Here is a 19888-nt window from a genome sequence, read left to right as displayed (position 1 = left end):
AGACCATGCTCTATGCAGAGGAGCACGTTGCTGGGTCTCTGCTGCTCTGGAGCCCAGGTTTAAAGGTGGTCCCCTGAAAGAGGCCATGGATGGATGACGGGGGAGGGGGGTGTGGGATGTCAGGGAGGGCTCCTCCAGCTGGAAGGAGGGTGCTTGCCCTGCCTGCACCCTGCCCCCTGCCCAGGGTGGTAGGCAAGGGGAGTAGCCTGCCCCTCTCATTTCTCTTGCAGGTGCAGGATGAAGGTCCTTGCACTGATTCTGTGGACTGGAGCCCTGCTCGTCGGGCATGTCAGCTGCCAGAATGTTGCCAGCAGTCTGGAGGTCAGAGGGGGAAGGAGGATGGGGACATGGGGCTCAGCCGTCCTGCTCCTGTTTAGCAGGCAGCATGGCAGACAAGACAGGGAGGTGGTACCTGTGTTCCGGGACAGGTCTGGCTTTTATTCTTCTGTGGCCTTGGTTTCTCCAGTAGCAAAGAGAGAAAATGATTCTCTCTCTCTCTCTCTCTCTCTCTCTCTCTCTCTCTCTCTCTCTCTCTTCTCTCTCTATTTTCCTGTGTGCTACTACGGAATTGAATCCAGGGGAGCTACACGTGAGCCCCTTTTCACTTTTCTTTTCTTTTTTTGGTGGTACTGCGGATGGAACCCAGGGGCCTTCTACCTCCAGGCTACACTCCCAGACCTATTTTATATTTTTTATTTGGAAACAGGGTCTCTTAAGCCAGCTGAGGCTGGCTTCGAACCTACGTGATCCTCCTGTCTCAGCCTCCCAAGCGCGGAGATTACAAGGGTGCGCCACCACGCCCATGCCTGGCTCTCACTTTTTTTCTTTTCTTTGGCAGGTCTGGGGATGGAATCAAGGGGCATTCGACCTCTGAGCTACACCCCTGCCCTATTTTTTTTATTCTATATGTTGAAACAGTGTCTCACTGAGCTGCCAAGGGCCTCACTAATTAGCTGAGGCTGTCCTCGAACTGCCGATCCTCCTGTCTCTGCCTCCCAAATGCTGGGATTACAAGCGTGCGCCACCACACCCGGCCTTTTACATTTTACTTTGAAACAGGGTCTCACTACATTGCTGAGAGTTTTGCTCCTGCTAAGGCTGGTCTTGAACCTGTGATTCTTCTGTCTCAGCCTCCCAAGTACTGGAATTGCAGATGTGTGCCACCATGCCCGGCTTGCCTCACCTTATAGGGGCCAGAGTGGGGACAAAAATAAGTGAAAAGCCAAAGAACTGGAAGAAGCGCAGGGTGCCCCTCTGCACGCACCTCTCCTCTTTCCTTTTGCTGCTTGTGTCGCTCACTGAGGGGGTGGGCTGTACTCCCAGATACTTGTTCAGATACTGGCCAGGGGTACAGCAAAGGTGAGGGCAGGCAGCCTTCTCTCCCGCCCACAGAGGACCAACCTTCTGGTTGCAAAGCCAGATACAGACACTTGGAGAGAGGCCTCTGCTGTGTTGAGGGGTATCTCTGCCAGTGAGGGACAAGGCCCCTGGGACATGTCAGCTGGAGCCTGGGCCCTGTCATGGGCCCTGAGTCTGCATCCTGGCTGGCTCTGTGTCTCACTGACTCGGTGACCTTGGACTAGTCCTTCTTATCTCAGTCACTGCTTCCATGGGACCACTGGGGTCATTCATTTCTTTCTCACCTGCCAAACACCTACTCTGAAGGTGCTCGGATGGGTATAAATGAAAAGGAATCAGTGCTTGCTTTCAACTCAGTGCTTCTGAGACATCTTTTAGGGTATCAGATAAATACATCAAGTATAAATGAAATAAGTCACTGGATGTGGTGGTGCATGTCTGTAATCCCAGTAAGTGAGAGGCTAAGGCAGGAGGACCATAGGTTTGAGGTCGCTGGGCGTGGTGGCCACGCTTGTAATCCCCGCGCTTGGGAGGCTAAGACAGGAGGATCACGCAGGTTAGAAACCAGCCTCAGCTACTTAGTGAGGCTCTCAGCAACTTAGTGAGACCCTGTTTCCAAATAAAATATAAAATAGACCTGAGAGTATAGCCCTAAGGTAGAAAGCCCCTGGGTTCCACCCCCAGTACCACCAAAAAAATAAAATAAAAAACCCCAAAAAAACATAGGTTTGAGGTCAGCCTCAGCAACACAGGGAGACCCCCCCAAAATTGAGCAAGACTCTGTTTCAAAATAAAAAAAAAAATAGCTGGGCGTGGTGGTGCACGCTTGTAATCCCAGCTCTTGGGAGGCTGAGACAGGAAGAAGCCAGCCTTAGCTACTGAGTGAGGCTCTCAGCAACTTAGTGAGACCTTGTTTCTAAATAAAATATAAAATAGGTCTGGGAGTGTAGCCCAAAGGTAGAAAGCCCCTGGGTTCCACATGCACACACAGAAATAAATAAATAAATAAGTAAATAAAATTAAGCCGGGCATGGTAGCGCACACTTGTAATCCCAGCACTTGGCAGGCTGAGACAGGAGGAGCTCACAGGTTTGAAGCCAGCCTCAGCTACTTAGTGAGGCTTTCAGCAACTTAGTGAGATCCTGTTTCCAAATAAAATATAAAATAGGACTGGAAGTATAGCATGGAGGTAGAAAAGCCCCTGGGTTCCACTCCCAGTAATACACACCCAAAAATAAATAAATAAAAATTTAAAAAGGGTTGTGGGATATAGCTCACAGGTAAAATGCCCCTGAGTTCAATCCTCAGTACAAAAAAAAAAAAAAAGAAAGAAAGAAAGAAAGAAAAAAAAGCCAGCAGAGACAGAGGTGTAGTTCAGTGGCAGAACTTGCCTAAATGTGCACAGCCCTGGGTTTCATCCCTACTACTGCAAAAAAGAAGGGAGACAAAAGACCAAGAAAGAACTAGCAAAGAGCTTGGCACAGTGACAGGTGGCTAACAAGTAAGTGGACGTTGACTCTTTACAAAGAGTAGAAAACTAAAAGTTCCCTTTGGATGAGGTGGTCAGGGGAAACTGATGGAGAAGACAGGAGAAGATAGGATTTGACAGGAGGGTCCAGGCAGAGACGCAGGAGCAGCCGGGCTGGTGTGGCCCGTGCAGGCTTTCTTGGGGAGGGGACAGCAGCGTTCTTGGCTCTGTGTGTGTGCACGTCCTAGGGGTCCAACCCAGGGCCTTGCAGATGCCAGGCAGACTCTCTATCACTGAGCTATGGCTCCAGCCCTTTTCATTTTATTTTGAGACATGGTCTTGCCAAGTTACTCAGGCTGGCCTCAAACTTGCGATCCTTTCGCCTCAGTCTTTTATGTATCTGGGATTACAGGTGTGCACCAACACACCTGACTCCAGGTGCCATTTTTATTTTATTTTTTTGTGGATCTGGGGATGGAACCCAGGGGCATTCTACCTCTGAGCTACACCCTAGCCCTATTTTTTATTCTTTATTTGGAGATACTGAGTTGCAAAGAGCCTCACTAAGAAGCTGAGGCTGCCCACGAACCGTGATCCTCCAGTCTCAGTCTCCCAAATGCTGAGATTACTAAAGTGCCCCACCACGCCCAGCAGGTGCCACATTTATTTATTTATTTATTTATTTATTTATTTATTTATTTATTTATTTATTTTTGATGGTACTGGGGGTGGAACCCAAGGGTTTTTTTTTTGTTTTTTTTTTTTTTACCTCTGGGCTATTCTCCCAGACCTATTTTATACTTTATTTGGAAACAGGGTCTCACTAAGTTGGTGAGAGCCTCACTTAGTAGCTGACGCTGGCTTTGAACCTGTGTGATCCTCTTGTCTCAGCCTCCCAAGCGCGGGGATTACAAGCAGGTGCCATTTTTAAAAAGTGTCACAGATCACAAATGTTTAAACCTGACCAGCTGATCTCTCTTTTGGACTGCCTCTTCCCTCTCATATATAGCCAGAGAACTCAAACTCATTCCAATCTTAAACTAAATGTACCAAAATTAGGAAGGAAGGTCCCAGGGCCTAGAATGTCAGCCCCACCAAAGCCCCAAGGAGACATCCTTCACTGTGCATCTCCACTGGTCCTTGCTCTGTCTTCCTCAGGGCTCCCCAGACCCCGACAGCACAGGGGCGCCAGTGGAAGAGGAGGACCCCTTCTTCAAGGTCCCTGTGAACAAGCTGGCAGCCGCTATCTCCAACTTTGGCTATGACCTGTACCGCCAGAGATCCAGCACGAATCCCACCACCAACGTGCTGCTGTCTCCACTCAGCATAGCCACCGCCCTCTCTGGCCTTTCGCTGGGTGAGTGTGCAGCCACACAAGGCACGAGGTGGACCTGGAGGGGCCCCCATGGGACCACTGGGCAAAGGGGTGTGGGGAGTTGGCCCCGATGGGTTCTTTTTGTGCTCACCACTTACTGACACGGTGATTCCTCTCGTTCCTGCCTTCCTTCCTTAAAAGAGCTCCTACCGCATGTCAGCCATTTGCTTGGGTTCTAGGGACATAACCATCCACAACAGGCCTGGGCTCACTCTCAGTGGTGTTCATGGATGAGTTCACAGGGGACGGTGATAAATGGGTAACTACAAAATGGTGGAAGTGGGCCCGGCTCATGCCTGTAATCCCAGTACTTAGGAGGCTGAGGCAGGAGGACTGAAGGTTGGGGGCCAGCCGCAGCAACTTAGATCTTCAGCAACTTAGAGGGACCCTGTTTCAAATTAAAAAATGAAAAGGGCTGGGGTGTAGATCGAATGTAGGATGCCCCTGGGTTCAATCCCCAGCGTCACAAACACACACACATAAAAAAGGTTGGGGTAGTGGGCATGGTGGCGCATGCTTGTAATCCCAGCATTTGGGAGGCAGAGACCAGAGGATCGCAGTTTGCAGACAGCCTCAGCTACTTAGCAAGGCCCTTCGCAACTCACTGAGACCCTGTTTCAAAAAAATAAAAAGAATAAAAGATAGGGCAGTGGGTGTAGCTTGGAGGTAGAATGCCTCTGGGATCCATCCCCAGTACCAAAAAAAAAAAAAAAAAAAGAGGTTGGGGTAGCCAGGCGTGGTGGCACATGCTTGTAACCCCAGCGTTTGGGAGGCTGAGACTGGAGGATCGTGGCTCGCAGACAGCCTCAGCTACTTAGTGAGGCCATTTGCAACTCAGTGAGACCCTGTTTCAAAATAAAGAATAAAAAATAGGGCTGGGGGTGTAGCTCAGAGGTATAATGCCCCTGGATTCTATCCCCAGTATCGAAAAAAAAAAAAAAAAAGATTGAGGCCAGGCGTGGTGGCGCACACTTGCAATCCCTTCATTCAGGAGGTGGAGACTGGAGGATTACGGTTCGTGGACAGCCTCAGCTACTTAGCGAGGTCCCTTCCAACTCAGTGAGGCCTTGTTTCAAAAAATATAAGACCGGGGTTGTAGCTCAGAGGTAGACTGTCCCTGGGTTCAATCCCCAGTACTGCTGCTGCTGCTGCTGCTGCTGCTGCTGCTGCTGCTGCTGCTGCTGCTAGCGTAGGTGGTGTGATAGAGAACCAGAGGGACTCGTACCCACATCCCACCCTTATCTCTCTCTGGGCCTAATGACTTTAGTGGTGTTAGAAAAATCTCTAAAACGCAGCAAGTATTTCTTCTGTTACCCTGAAATTCCTTGTCCACCTGGAACGTCTGACTATTGGCCTCCTGAGGCTCTCGGCACACAATAGAAAGCAGCATAGTACCCCTGTCCTGGGGGGTCCTGATATGGGCCAGCGGGCGTGAGGCTCCCCTCTTTGTCTCCCCGGCAGGAGCGGAACAGCGGACAGAGTCTACCATCCACCGGGCCCTCTACTATGACTTGATCAGCAACCCCGACATCCACAGCACGTACAAGGAACTCCTCGCCACTGTGACTGCCCCCCAGAAGAACTTCAAGAGTGCCTCCCGGGTCGTCTTTGAGAGGAGTCAGTTGCCTTCCAGCCCCGGCTGCCTAAGAGCTTGGAGCTCTGTGCTCTGTGCTGGGGTTTTTGTTGGTTCCGTTTTGAGTCTCGTGTGCTCAGGCTAGGCCTGGCACTGGTGGGCAGGAAGGAGCACGTGAGTGCAGAGGATGAGAAGGAGGAAGTGGCCGAGGGAGACAGAGGAGGGTATGGGGAGGGCAGTGATGCGAAGAGGAATGGCGATGGGGGAAATCTGTTAGTTCCCATCCAGCGCCAGTGGAGGGCCTGCTGAGTCAGGGGAAGATGCCGGGCAGGGAGCCGCGGCCTGCTGAGTGGCAAACTGGAACCCGAGGCTGGCATGCTCTCCAAGAGAGGCTGCCGGTTCAGTTCCTGTACACTAACCCCCTTCTGCCTCTTCCAGAGCTGCGGATCAAATCCAGCTTTGTGGCACCATTGGAAAAGTCATATGGGACCAGGCCCAGAATCCTGACTGGCAACCCTCGCGTGGACCTGCAGGAGATCAACAACTGGGTGCAGGCCCAGATGAAAGGGAAAATTGCCAGGTCCACGAGAGAAGTGCCCAGCGGAATCAGCATTCTCCTTCTCGGTGTGGCTCACTTCAAGGGTGAGGGCTTCTCTAATCTGTCCAGGGGAAGAGGGCAGGAGCCGAGTGGGCTGAGAAAGAGAGGAGGTCAAAGACCTTGTGAACCCAGGGCCACAGCTCTCAGAACCAGAGATCGGAGAACTGCACATTTCTGCAGCGTATCTGCTTATCACCTACCAGGTGCCTGCAACGCGTGTGAGAAGTGTCTTCAAAGTGTGAAAGGCCCGACTGGGGCTGGGCACTGTGTTCGATTTCTGGCTTTAGAGCCAGACTAGATTTAGGCCCTGGCTCTGCCTTTAGATGCTGCGGGACTCTGCGAAGTTTCTTAGGCTTTCACATTATTGTGAGGTTCACATACCCACCTCAGATGCTTTGCACGCTTTCTCTCGTTCTCATAGAAACCCCTGTACTCTGCCTGGGACATACAGGCGCTCAGTAGACTGTCGTTACCAGTGTTCTTGGTATCTCCCTACTCTTCTAGGCAGCAGTGATGTGCCTAGACACCGGCCCACAGGCCAGTCTGAGGCCAGCCTTATTTGAATGAGTCCCGGAGGTGGTGGTGGCAATCTCCCCTTAAAGTGCTTTGTTTATGGTGCTGGGGATTGACCCCAGGGGCGCTCTACCACTGGGCTACAACCCCAGCCCTTTAACTTTTTTTTTTAAAGGATGGTGGCAACGCCTTAACTGTATGTGTGTTGTCAGGCCCGAGGGCCTCTTCCATCCTTGTCAAGGGGAGTGCTAACCTTCTCTCCTTTCATATAACATATAATTTAACTTTGTGTGTGTGTGTGGTACTGGGAATAAAACCCAGAAGCCATCTACCTCTGGGCTACACCCCTGACCTGTTTTATATTTTATTTGGAAACAGGGTCTCACTAAGTTGCTGAGAGCCTCACTCACTAAGTAGCTGAGGCTGGCTTCGAACCTGTGCGATCCTCCTGTCTCAGCTTCTCGAGTACTGGGATTACAGGTGTGTGACACCATGCCCCGTTTAACTTTTTCAGACAGGGTGTCGCTAAGTTGCTAAGGCTGGCCTTGAGCCTGTGATCCTCCAGTCTCAGCCTCCCAAGTACTCCCAAGAGCACCACCACATACGCTCCCCTTACAATGTTTTGTAACCAATTATCAGGTAGCAGCAAGAGTGAACCCTTAAACTCCTAGAGAAAAGTTCGATGGCTTCCTACTTCTTTTCTTCTCTTTTATTCTTTCTTTCTTTCTTTCTTGGATTGAACCCAGGGGCATTCTACCTCTGAGCTACAATCCTAGCCCTATTTTTTATTTTTATTTTGAAACAGGATCTCACTGGGTTGATGAGAGTCTCACTACTTGCCAAGGCTGTCCTTGAACTTGAAATCCTTTCTCAGACTCCCAAATACTGTGATTACACACGTGAGCCACCATGCCCAGAAACAGCAGTCAGACCCAGTAGATTAAAAGTCATATAAACAAAAGCAACTTATATCCATCTGAGTTTTCTGGTCTGTTTGCTTGTGCAAGGTTTTCAGGGTTCTGAACTACTGAGATCCAGACCACACATTCTGAGAGAGAACTGCTTACCCCTCATGTGTCAAAGCCACTGGCTACTCAGAGTTCTCTAGCTGGGCACTTCTCAGCCTGCTGTGGAGACACAGCATGGTCCCACAGACTTTCTGGCATCTGGGGCTCAGGACACTCTGTCTCATTCCAGGGCAGTGGGTAACAAAGTTTGACCCCAGAAAGACTTCCCTCCAGGACTTCCACTTGGACGAGGAGAGGACAGTGAAAGTCCCCATGATGTCAGACCCCAAGGCCATTTTACGCTACGGTTTGGATTCTGATCTTAACTGTAAGGTCTGTAGGGGTGAGGTCGGTGGAGGGTGGTGGGGCAGGGCAGGTTGAGGCGGAATGGTGTCATGGAAATAGAATGACTTTTGAGATTTGACAACGTCACCTGCTGTGTCTTTTTGAGCAAGTTAATAATGTCTCTGAAGCCAGGCGTGGTGGTGCACACTTGTAATCCCAACGCTTGGGAGGCTGAGACAGGAGGATCGCATGGGTTCGAAGCCAGCCTCAGCTACTTAGTGAGGCTCTCAGCAACTTAGTGAGACCCTGTTTCCAAATAAAATATAAAAAAGGTCTGGGAGTATAGCCCAGAGGTAGAAAGCCTCTGGGTTCCACCCCCAGTACCACCAAAAAAAAAAAAAAAAAAAAAAAAAAAAACCCAAAAACATCCTGAGCCTTTCCTCTTCTCAAAATGGGGTGAGGGCTAGTCATCAAAACTTCTCAGCCAGGTATAGGGAGACTTTGTTTCAAAATAAAAAATAATGCTTGTAGTTCCAGCATTTGGGAGACAGAGACAGGAGGATTGTGGTTGGTATCCAGCCTCAGCTACTTAGTGAGGCTTTTTGCAACTCAGTGAGACCCTATTTCAAAATAAAGAATAAAAAACAGGACTGGGAGTGTAGCTTGGAGGTAGAATGCTGAGTTCCATCTCCGGTACCAGGAAAAAAAAATGTTGACGTCTTCCCCTGAGACCTTTTACTTTTATTTATTTATTTATTTTTGTGTGTCGTACTGGGGATTGAACCCAGGGGCATTCTACCTCTGAGCTACACCCCCAGCCCTATTTTCTTCTTCTTCTTCTTTTTTTTTTTTTTTTTTTTTTTTGGAGGTTCTGGGGATGGAACCCAGGGGCCTTCTCCCTCTGGGCTATACACCCAGTCCTATATTTTATTTTTTATTTTGAAACAGTGTCTCACTGAGTTGCAAAGAACCTCACTAAGAGGCTGAGGCTGTCCATGAACCATGTTCCTCCTGTCTCAGCCTCTCAAATGCTGGGATAACAAGTGTTTACCCCATACCCAGCCCAATTTTTTGTTCTTTAATTTGAAACAGGGTCTCACGAAGTTACAGAGTGCCTCACTAAGTAGCTGAGGCTGGCCATGAATCAGGATCCTCCTGTTTTAGCCTCCCAAGTACTGGGATTACAAGCGTGTGCCACCATTCCCGACACAAGACCTTTTATTTTTAGAATTAAGAACCAAACTGAAAAACCGTCATAAACTCCCAATTGCTACATTCTAAGGTTTTCATGTGTACTTGACTTCTAATTCTGTGTCATTAGTTCGTATGTTTTGTGGGCCATGGACTTCTTTTTTGTCTTTTATCTTCTCTTTTCCTTCCTTTCTCTCTCTCTCTCTCTCTCTCTCTCTCTCTCTCTCTCTCTCTCTTTTCTTTCTTTTATTTCTTTCTTTCTTTCTTTCTTTTTCTGGGGATTGAACCCAGGGGCATTCTACCTCCAAAATACATCTCCAGCCCTATTTTATTATTCTTTATTTTATTTTATTTTATTTTGTGTGTGGTACTGGGATTGAAACCCAGGGGCATTCTACCTCGGAGCTATACTCTAAGCTTTATTGTTCTTTCTTTCTTTCTTTCTTTCTTTCTTTCTTTCTTTCTTTCTTTTTCTTTATTTTATTATTTTTATTTTATTTTATTATTTTATTATTTTAATTATTTATTATTCTTTATTTTATTTTATTTTATTTTATTTTGTGTGTGGTACTGGGATTGAAACCCAGGGGCATTCTACCTCGGAGCTATACTCTAAGCTTTATTGTTTGTTCGTTCTTTCTTTCTTTCTTTCTTTCTTTCTTTCTTTTTCTTCCCTTTTTTTTTTTTTTTGTGGTTCTGGGGTTCCTGGAAAACCTTCTACTTCCAGGCTCCACTCTCAGATCTATTTTTATATATATTTTTTGGAAACAGGGTCTCTTAAGCCAGCAATGCTGGCTTCTGAAAAAGCATCTGTCATAGTGGTGCTTACTAAATGTTAGTTTGCTTTCCATAGCCTTATTTATTTTTATTTTGTGGTACTGGGCATGGAAGCCTGATGCATTCTACCTCTGAACTATACTCATAGCCTATTTTATTCATTTTGAAACAGGGTCTCACTAAGTTGCGGAGGGCCTCACTAAGTTGTGGAGGTTGGCTTTGAACCTATGATCTTCCTATTTCAGCCTCCAAGTACTGGGATAATAAGTATGCACCACCATGCCTGGCAATAGCCATTTTTTAAATTTATTTTTTATTTTTTTGGTGGTACTGGGGTTTCTGGGAACCCTTCTACCTCCGGGCTACACTCCCAGACCTATTTTTTATATTTTTATTTGGAAACAGAGTCTCTTAAGCCAGCGAGGCTGGCTTCAAACCTGCGTGATCCTCCTGTCTCTGCCTCCCAAGCGCGGGGATTACAAGCGTGCACCACCATGCCCAGCCATATAGTCTGTCCTTCCTTCCTTTCTTCCTTCCTTCCTTCCTTCCTTCCTTCCTTCCTTCCTGTTTTCTTTCTTTCTTTCTTTTGCAGTACTGGAGATGGAACCCAGGGGCATTCTATCTCTGAGCTACACCCCAGCCCTATTTTTTATTCTTTATTTTGAAACAGGGTCCCACTGATTTGCAAAGGGCCTCACTAAGTAGCTGAGGCTGTCCAAGAACTAGGATCCTCCTATCTCAATCTCCAAATGCATTACTATTTATTTTAACACAAGGTCTTACTAAATTGCAGAGGGCCTAAGTAGTTGTGGCTTCACCTGGGCGTGGTGGCACATGCATGTAATCCCAGCATTTGGGAGGCTAAAACAGGAGGACTGAGGTTGGTGGTCAGCCTCAACTACTTAGTGAGGCCCTTTGCAACTCAGTGAGACTCTGTTTCAAAATAAAGAATAAAAAAAATCCCAGCCTCCCAGGTACTGGGATTACAAGCATGCCCCAGCACACCTGGTTTATTCTCTTTCTTTCCCTTTCTTTCTTTCTTTCTTTCTTTCTTTCTTTCTTTCTTTCTTTCTTTTTCTTTCTTTCTTTCTTTCTTTCTTTCTTTCTTTGTGGTACTGGGGGTGAAACCCAGAGGCTTTCTACGTCTGGACTATACTCCCAGCCCTATTTTATACTTTATTGGAAACAGGATCTCACTAAGTTGCTGAGAGCCTCACTAAGTAGCTGAGGCTGGCTTCAAACCTGCATGATCCTTCTGTCTCAGCCTCCCAAGCGCGGGGATTACAAGCGTGCGCCACCACGTCCGGCTATTCTTTATTTTGAAACAGGTTCTCACTAAATTGTGGAGGGCCTCACAAAGTAGCTGAGGCTGGCCACAAATCTGTGATTCTCCCATCTCAGCCTCCCAAATACAGGAACTACAAGCATGGGCTACCATGCCTGGCCCATTTAATTTTTTTTTTTTTTTTTTTGGTGGTACTGGGGTTCCTGGAAGCCCTTCTACCTCCGGGCTACACTCCCAGACCTATTTTTACGTTTTTATTTGGAGACAGGGTCTCCTAAGCCAGCGCGCGCGACTGACTTCGAACCTGCGTGATCCTCCTGTCTCTGCCTCCCAAGCGCGGGGATTACGAGCGTGCGCCACCACGCCTGGCTTTTTATCTTTTTTAAACAGGGTCTTGCTAGGTTGCTGAGGCTGGCCATGAAAAAAACCTGAGATCCTCCTGTCACAGGCTCCCAAGTACTGAGATTATAGACATGTGCCAGCTTGCCTGGCTAGGGCTATGGATTTTTTTGAGACAAAATCTCCTGAAACACAAGAGATAAAAAGGCCATTTGTATACATAAATACATTTCTGTATATAATTTCAGGCAGCTCTTGGGACCCCTGACACTATTTTTTCCCCATGGGTCTTAGGTTAAGGACTTCTGGCCAGAAGGCCCATTTTCTTTGCATTTATTTATTTCCTGTGGTACTGGGGACTGAACCCATTGGCTCTCCCTCTGAGCTTCACCCCGCCCCTTTTTCATCTTGATACAGTGTCTCACAAAGTAACTGAAGTTACTGAGTGTCTAATTGCTAAGGCTGGCCCTAAACCTGGAATCCTTCTATTTCAGCCTCTCAAATCCTGGGATTACAGGCCTGCACCATGGCTAAAGAGCTCATTTTATTGCTGCTTCTATATTGCTGTGTCCGATTACAGGCACGTGCCACGTGCCAACAGAGCACTAAATGAGAAACGGGCACCTTGGACACAGCAATATCAAAGCAGCACCAAAATGGGTCTTTTAAATTGGTGCCGTGGCACAGGCCTGTAATCCCAGTACTTGAGAGACTGAGACAGGAGGATTGCAGGTTCGAGCTTAGCCTCAGCAATTTAGTGAGACTCTGTTTCAAACTTAAAAATAAAAAGGACAGGGGTTGTAGCTAGAAGGAAGAATGCTCCCAGGGTTAAACTAAACTCCCAGCACCAAAAAAAAAAAAAAAAAAAAAAAAAAAAAGGCAGGTAAGCTTTGGGAAAAAAACAGATCTGAAATCCAAATCTAGTTCTTTAGAACCACAGGAGGGCCGGGTGTGATGGCGCACGCTTGTAGTCCCCGCGCTTGGGACTACTAATCCCAGCATTCGGGAGGCTCAAACAGGAGGATCACGCAGGTTTGAAACCAGCCTCAGCTACTTAGTGAGGCTCTCAGCAACTTAGTGAGACTCTGTTTCCAAATAAAATATAAATTAGGTCTGGGAGTATAACATGGAAGTAGAAAGCCTCTGGGTTCCACCCCCAGTACCACCAAAAAAAAAAAAAAAAAAAAGAACCACAGGAGAAACTTTTTTTTTTTTCTTTTTCTTTTCTGGTCTGGGGATGGAACCCAGAGGCATTTGACCTCCGAGCTACAGCCCCTGCCCAATTTTTTATTCTTTATTTTGAAACAGGGTCTCACTGAGTTGTGGAGGGCCTAAGTAGCTGAGGCTGTCTGCGAACCGTGATCCTCCAGTCTGAGCCTCCCGAATGCTGGGATTAACAAGTGTACGCCACTACGCCCGGCTCTTTTTTTTTTTTTCCTTTGGTGCTAGGGATTGAACCCAGGGGCATTCTGCCTCTGAACTACACCTCCAGCCCTATTTTATTTTTTATTTTAAAACAGGGTCTTGCTAAGTTGCTGAGGGCCTTACTAAGTTGCTGAGGCTGGCATTGAATCTGCCATGCTCCTGTCTCATCCTCCCAAGTACTGGGATTACTGGTGTGTCCTACCATGCCCAGCTGGAAAAACTACTTTCAGTAGATAACTTTAGTATTAGGCTGAAAAGACAATTGCCTACTTTGTGTGTGTGAGTGCACACACATACATGTGCATGGTACTGGGGATTAATCCTAGGGCTTAGTGCTATATCTCCATTTCTCTTTTTAATTAAAAAAATTTTTTTAAACAGGGTCTCACTGAGTTGCAAAGGGCCTCACTAGGTAGCTGAGGCTGGCTTAAGCTGCTACAGGAGAATCGCGAACCTGTGTGATCCTCCTGTCTCAGCCTCCCAAATGCTGGGACAAGTGTGCATCACCACGCCTGGCTTCTTTTTTTAAGTTTTGAGGCAAGGTCTCACTAAATTGTCCAGGCTGTCTTTAAAATTGTAATCCAGCCGGGCGTAGTGGCACATGTTTGTAATCCCAGCACTTAGGAGGCTGAGACAGGAGGATTGCACAGGTTCGAAGCCAGCCTCAGCTACTTAGTGAGGCTCTCATCAATTTAGTGAGACCCTGTTTCAAAATAATGTATAAAATAGGTCTGGGAGTATAGCCCAGAGGTTAAAAAAAAAAAGCCCCTGGGTTCTACCCCCAGTACCACAAGTACCACACACACACAAAGTTGTAATCCTCTCACCGTAACCTCCATAGTAGCTAGGATTATAGGCATGCGCTACCACACCTGGTAACAGACTACCTTTTTTTTTTTTTTTTTTTGGTGTGTGTGTGTGTGGGGGGGTGGGTTCTGGAGATTGAACCCAGGGGCATCTTACCTTTATTATATCCCCAGCCCTTTTTATTTTTTGTTTTGAAACCGGGTCTCTCACTAGGTTGCCAAGAATTTCACAATGATGCTGAGGCTGCCCTCGAATTTGTGATTCAAGTACTGGGCTTACAGGCACCACCACACTTGGCAACAGTCTACTTGTGTGTGTGTGTGTGTGTATGTGTGTGTTGTACTGGGGATTGAACCTGAGGACACTCTACCTCCAAGCTACACTCCCAGCCCTGTTTTATTTTTATTTTTTGAAACAGGATCTCTCTAGGTTGATGAGAATCTCACTGCTTGGTGAGACTGTCCTCCAACCTGTGGTTCTCCTGTCTCAGCCTTCCAAGTACTGGGATTACAAACATGCACCACCATGCCTGGCTAACAGCCTACCCTTTGAAAGAATGTTCAGAGATGACTTGTTATAAAAAAGAAATAACCTAGAGGACAGCTGTTACACAGATTAGGGCTGGGGGAAAGCGAGGCCTGCCCCCACCACAGGAGGGAGGAAGGTGGCCCTTGGTACATGTCCATTCCTCAGCTCTGGAGCTGTCAAGCACTGACCCACACGCTTCTTCCTGGTGTTGCAGATTGCCCAGCTGCCCTTGGCGGGAAGCATGAGCATCATCTTCTTCCTGCCCATGAAAGTGACCCAGAACTTGACCATGATAGAAGAGAGCCTCACCTCTGAGTTCATTCATGACATAGACCGAGAACTGAAGACCGTTCAAGCAGTCCTGAGCATCCCCAAGCTGAAGCTGAGTTACGATGGCGAAGTGACCAAGTCCCTCCAGGAGATAAGTATGTTTGCAAGACCCCTTTGCTCTTGTGGGGTGTGGGATCTTTGAGCCTCCCACCTTGCTATTCAGACTCAAGGGCTCTATGGCCTTCCTGGAGGAAGCGCCATCCATTCTAATAGCACTGGAGAGGAAGAGGTGTGTCTGCCTCTGACTCAGTCCTCAGCCCCTTCAAAGGCCCTGTAACAGGAGCTTAGAGCACTGCCTCTCAGGACTGGTGTGTTGGACCCGGTTTTCCTCCCTTCCTTCCTTCCTTCCTTTTTTTCTTTCTCTCTCTCTCTCTCTTTTTTTTTTTTTTTTTTTTTTTTTTTGGTACTGGGGATTGAACCCAGGGGCATTCTACCACCAAGCTACATCCCCAGTCCTATTTTATTTTATTTGAAACAGGGTCTCACTAAGTTGCAGAGGGCCTCATTAAGTAGCGGAGGCTGTAAACCTGCAATCCTCTTGTCTCAGCCTCCCAAGTACTGGGAATACAAGCGTGCACCACCATGCCCGGCTTTCACCTGGTTTCTAATGTAAACTTGCTTTGTGCTCTTGGGCAAGTCACTGGCCCCTCAGCCAGCTCAGACCTGTCAAAAGCTGCTCAGAAGGCCAGAAGCAGTACTTTGCTCTTGCTTGCTTGCCTTTCTGAGAATCAGGATATAGGACTGTGGATTGTATTCTTCCTAGTGGTGTTGGGTAAGGTGGGTTTTAATGGGAATCTCTCTGAATCTCTGCAGAGCTTCAGTCCTTGTTTGACTCACCAGACTTCAGCAAGATCACAGGGAAACCTGTCAAGCTGACTCAGGTGGAGCACAGGGCTGGTTTCGAGTGGAATGAGGATGGGGCAGGAGCCAGCCCCAGCCCCGGGCTCCAGCCTGCCCGCCTCACCTTCCCGCTGGACTATCACCTTAACCAACCCTTCATCTTTGTGCTGCGGGACACAGACACAGGGGCTCTTCTCTTCATAGGCAAAATTCTGGACCCCAGAAGCACTTAATGCTCCAGTTGAGTAGTGTTCCAGTGCCCAGGAGAAAACCCCAGAGGGAAGGCAGATTACACATTGCACAAAGGCTGTCCCTATAGTTCCAATGTATACTTTGCAATAAAAGAGCTTTATCCTTAATTTTTGTTGCTTTTTTCCTTCTCTTACTTTGAGCTATGCTGTGTTGAATATGAAGATAAACTACCCTTGAGAACTTTGCTGGTCTTACTTATAGTCTGGTTTGATTTAAACTCTGCAGAATGTCACCGCTTACAGAAACTTGTCTTAGTCATCTATGTTTTATAATGCAAGAACTGCTTTTCCGTTTTGGGGTGTTTATGTATCATAACTACTAATTTCCCCAGGAGGGCATCTTCTGTCCCCACAATCACTGACGCATGCTACATCAGATTTCTGTTACTGTAATAAATACCTAAGGTAATTACTAAGAGAAAAGGCTTGCCAGCAGCCATGGTGGTGCTCACCCATAATAACTCTACCTATTCAGGAGGCTGAGGCAGGAGAATTGCAAATTCAAGGCCAGACAGGGCAACTTAGCAAGACACTGTCCCAAAGTAAAATAAAAAGGGTTAGTGATAGGCCAGGCGTGGTGGCGCATACTTGTAATCCCAGCGCTTGGGAGGCTGAGACAGGAGGATCACACAGGTTCGAAGCCAGCCTCAGCTACTTAGTGAGGCTCTCAGCAACTTAGTGAGACCCTGTTTCAAAATAAAGTATAAAATAGGTCTGGGAGTATAGTCCAGAGGTAGAAAGCCTCTGGGTTCCACCCCCAGTACCACAAAAACAAACCAACCAAAAAAAAGGGTTGGTAATATGGCTTAGTGGTAGAGCACTTGCCCTGCCTGCTAAAGCCCTAGGTTTGATTCCCAGCATGTGTGAGAGAAAGAGAGAAAAAAAAGGTTTATTTTTGTGGAACTTGGGATGGAACTCCCAGCCCTATTTATTTATTTATTGCAGTGTTGGGGATGGAACCCAGTGGCATTCTAGCTCCAAGCTATACCCCCAGCCCTATTTTTTATTCTTTAGTCTCACTGAGTTGCAAAGGGCCTCACTAAGTACTAGCTGAGGCTGTCTGCAAACCGTGATCCTCCTGTCTCAACCTCCCAAATGCTGGTATTACAAGCATGCGCCACCATGCCTGACTGGTTATTTACTTTACTTACTTACCTATTTATTTATTTATTTATTATTTGTTTTTGTGTGGTACTGGGGATTAACCCAGGGCATTCTACCTCTAAGCTACACTCCATCCCTATTTTTTATTCTTTTATTTGGAAACAGGGTCTCACTAAGTTGTTGAGGGCCACACTAAGTAGCTGTGTCTGGCCATGAACCTCAATCCTCCTGTCTCAGCCTCCCAAGAACTGGGATTGCAAGCGTGTTTTGGGGGTGAAAAGATTTGTCTCAGCTTGAGCAGTCCACGACCAATTGGCCCTGTTGATTTTGGCTATGATAAAGCAGATTTATTTATTTTTGTGGTACTAGAAATTGAACCCAGGGGGGATTCTACCTCTAAGATACACCCTAACCCTATTTTTTATTCTTTATTTTGAAACAGGGTTTCACTAAGTTGTGGAGGGCCTCGCTAAGTAGCTGAGGCTGGGTATGAACCTGCAACCCTCCTGTCTCAGCCTCCCAAGCACTGGGGTCACAAGTGTGCGCCACCATGCCCAGCTTATATTTCTTTTTTTTTTTTTTTTTTTTTTTGCGGGTCTGGGGATGGAACCCAGGGGCATTTGACCTCCGGGCTACACCCCCTGCCCTATTTTTTAGTCTTTATTTTGAAACCGGGTCTCACTGAGTTGCAGAGGGCCTCACTAAGTAGCTGAGGCTGTCCACGAACCGCGATCCTCCAGGTCTCAGCCTCCTGAATGCTGGGATTACAAGCGTGCGCCACCACGCCCAGCTCTATATTTCATTTTGAAATAGGGTTTTGCTAAGTTATGTGTACTGTCCTGGAACCTGTGATCCTCCGGTCTCAGCCTCCCAGGTACCCGGATTATGGGTGCGTGCCATTGTGCATGGCAGAGTGAGAGCTTTTGGTGGAGCAAAACTACTTATTTCATGGCTGGGAAGCGAACAGAAAGAGACCAGAGTCCCACTGTCTTCTCTGAAGGCATAAACTCCAGGATCTCTCACTAGGCTTCATCTCTTAAAAGGTTCCTCTACCTCCCAGTAGCACCAAACTGAAGACCAAGTCCTTGTGTGTGTGTGTGTGTGTGTGTGTGTGTGTGTGTGTGTGTACTGGGGATGGAACCTGGGGGTGTTCTACCTCTGAGTTATACCCCCATCCTCATTTTGTTATTTTGCAACAGGGTCTCATTAAGTCCCGGTGCCTTGAATCCAGACCCTGTCTTGGCTTTCCAAATGATGGGATTATGGTTGTGCGCCACTGAGCCCAGCTAGGGACCAAGTCTACCACATGGACCTTTGGAGGACATTTAAAATTCAAACTACTTCGTGTGCTCTTAAATATACCAGATTAGGCCGGGCGTGGTGGCGCACGATTGTAATCCCCGTGCTTGGGAGACTGAGACAGGAGGATCACACAGGTTCGAAGCCAGCCTCGGCTACTTAGTGAGACCCTGTTTCCAAATAAAATATAAAATAGGTCTGGGAGTATAGCCTGGAGGTAGAAAGCCTCTGGGTTCCACCCCTAGTACCACCAAAAAAAATAAAAAATAAAAATTAAAAACTAAAAAATATATACCAGATTAGGTTTTAATGCACAGGCATTCCCCAGTCAGGCTAATGTCACATGAGACACAGAAAACACATATGGATGAGAAATAATTTGTAACTTCAGGAAGTCTTTTTTTTCCTGATTTTATATATATATATATATATATATATATATTTTTTTTTTTTTTTTTTTTTGAGGTACTAGGGATGGAACCCAGGGGCATTCTACCTCCGAGCTACACCTCAGCCCTATTTTTTATACTTTATTTTGAAACAGGGTCTCACTGAGTTGCGGAGGTCCTAAGTAGCTGAGGGTGTCCACAAACTCAAATTCTCCTGTCTCAGTCTCCCAAATGCTGGGATTATAAGCATGTGCCACCATGCCCATTGCCAGCCCTATTTTTTATTCTTTACTTTGAAACAGGGTCTCACTGAGTTGCAAAGGGCCTTGCTAAGTAGCTGAGGCTGTCCACAAACCTGGATCCTTCTCAGTCTCCCAATATTTATATACATATATATTTTTTGTATTGGGGACTGAAACCAGAGGCATTCTACCTCTAAGCTATATCCCCAGGCTGATTTTCTTTCTTTTGTGTGGGTGTGTGTTTGTGTGTTACTGGGGATGGAACCCAGGGGCCTTCTACCTCTGGGTTATACCCCCAGACCTATTTTTATATTTTATTTGGAAACAGGGTCTAAGTTGCTGAGGCTGGCTTTGAACCTGTGATCCTCCTGTCTCAGCTTCCGAAGTACTGGGATTACAAGCATGTGTCACACCTGGACCGATTTTATTTTTTGTCTGGAAAAAGAGTCTCACTAGGTTGCTGAGAGCCTCTATGTTGCCCAGGCTGGCTATAAGCCTGCAATTTTCCTGTCTCAGCTTCCCAAGTAATGGGATTACAAGCATGTGTCATAATCCACTAACCTTTTTATTTTTTATTTTAAAACAGGGTCTAGCCAAATTGCTGAGGTTGGCCTCTAATCTATGATCCTTCTTTGCCTTCCAAGTACTGGGATTACAAGCATGTACCACCACACCCAATCCTTTTTTTTTTTTTTCTTTCTTTTTTTGGTACTGGGGATGGAACCCAGGGGCATTCTACCTCCGAGCTACACCCCCAGCCCTACTTTTTATCTTTTTATTCTTTATTTTGTAACAGGGTCTCACTGAGTTGCAAACAGCCTTCTTAATAGCTGAGGCTGTCTTCGAACCATGATCCTCCTGTCTCAGCCTCCCAAACGGTGGGATTACAGAGTGTGCAACCAT

At 47.0% G+C, this 19888-nt stretch overlaps 1 protein-coding gene across 1 annotated transcript; it reads left to right on the top strand.

Moving 5' to 3' along the window:
• Positions 1–237: 237 nt before the first annotated feature.
• Positions 238–15933, top strand: SERPINF1 (serpin family F member 1; the record flags this gene model as incomplete). The annotated part of the gene is made up of 7 exons (XM_080713384.1): positions 238–321; positions 3986–4184; positions 5664–5819; positions 6214–6417; positions 8084–8226; positions 14745–14955; positions 15674–15933. The coding sequence occupies 7 exons, from the start codon at positions 238–240 to the stop codon at positions 15931–15933; spliced, it is 1257 nt and encodes a 418-aa protein (XP_080569510.1).
• Between the last annotated feature and the right edge of the window lie 3955 nt (positions 15934–19888).

This window comes from Muscardinus avellanarius, assembly GCF_963383645.1.
Source record: "Muscardinus avellanarius genome assembly, chromosome: 16".
In the NCBI taxonomy this organism is placed as follows: Eukaryota; Metazoa; Chordata; class Mammalia; order Rodentia; family Gliridae; genus Muscardinus; species Muscardinus avellanarius.
This window is presented reverse-complemented; position numbering and strand designations above follow the sequence as displayed.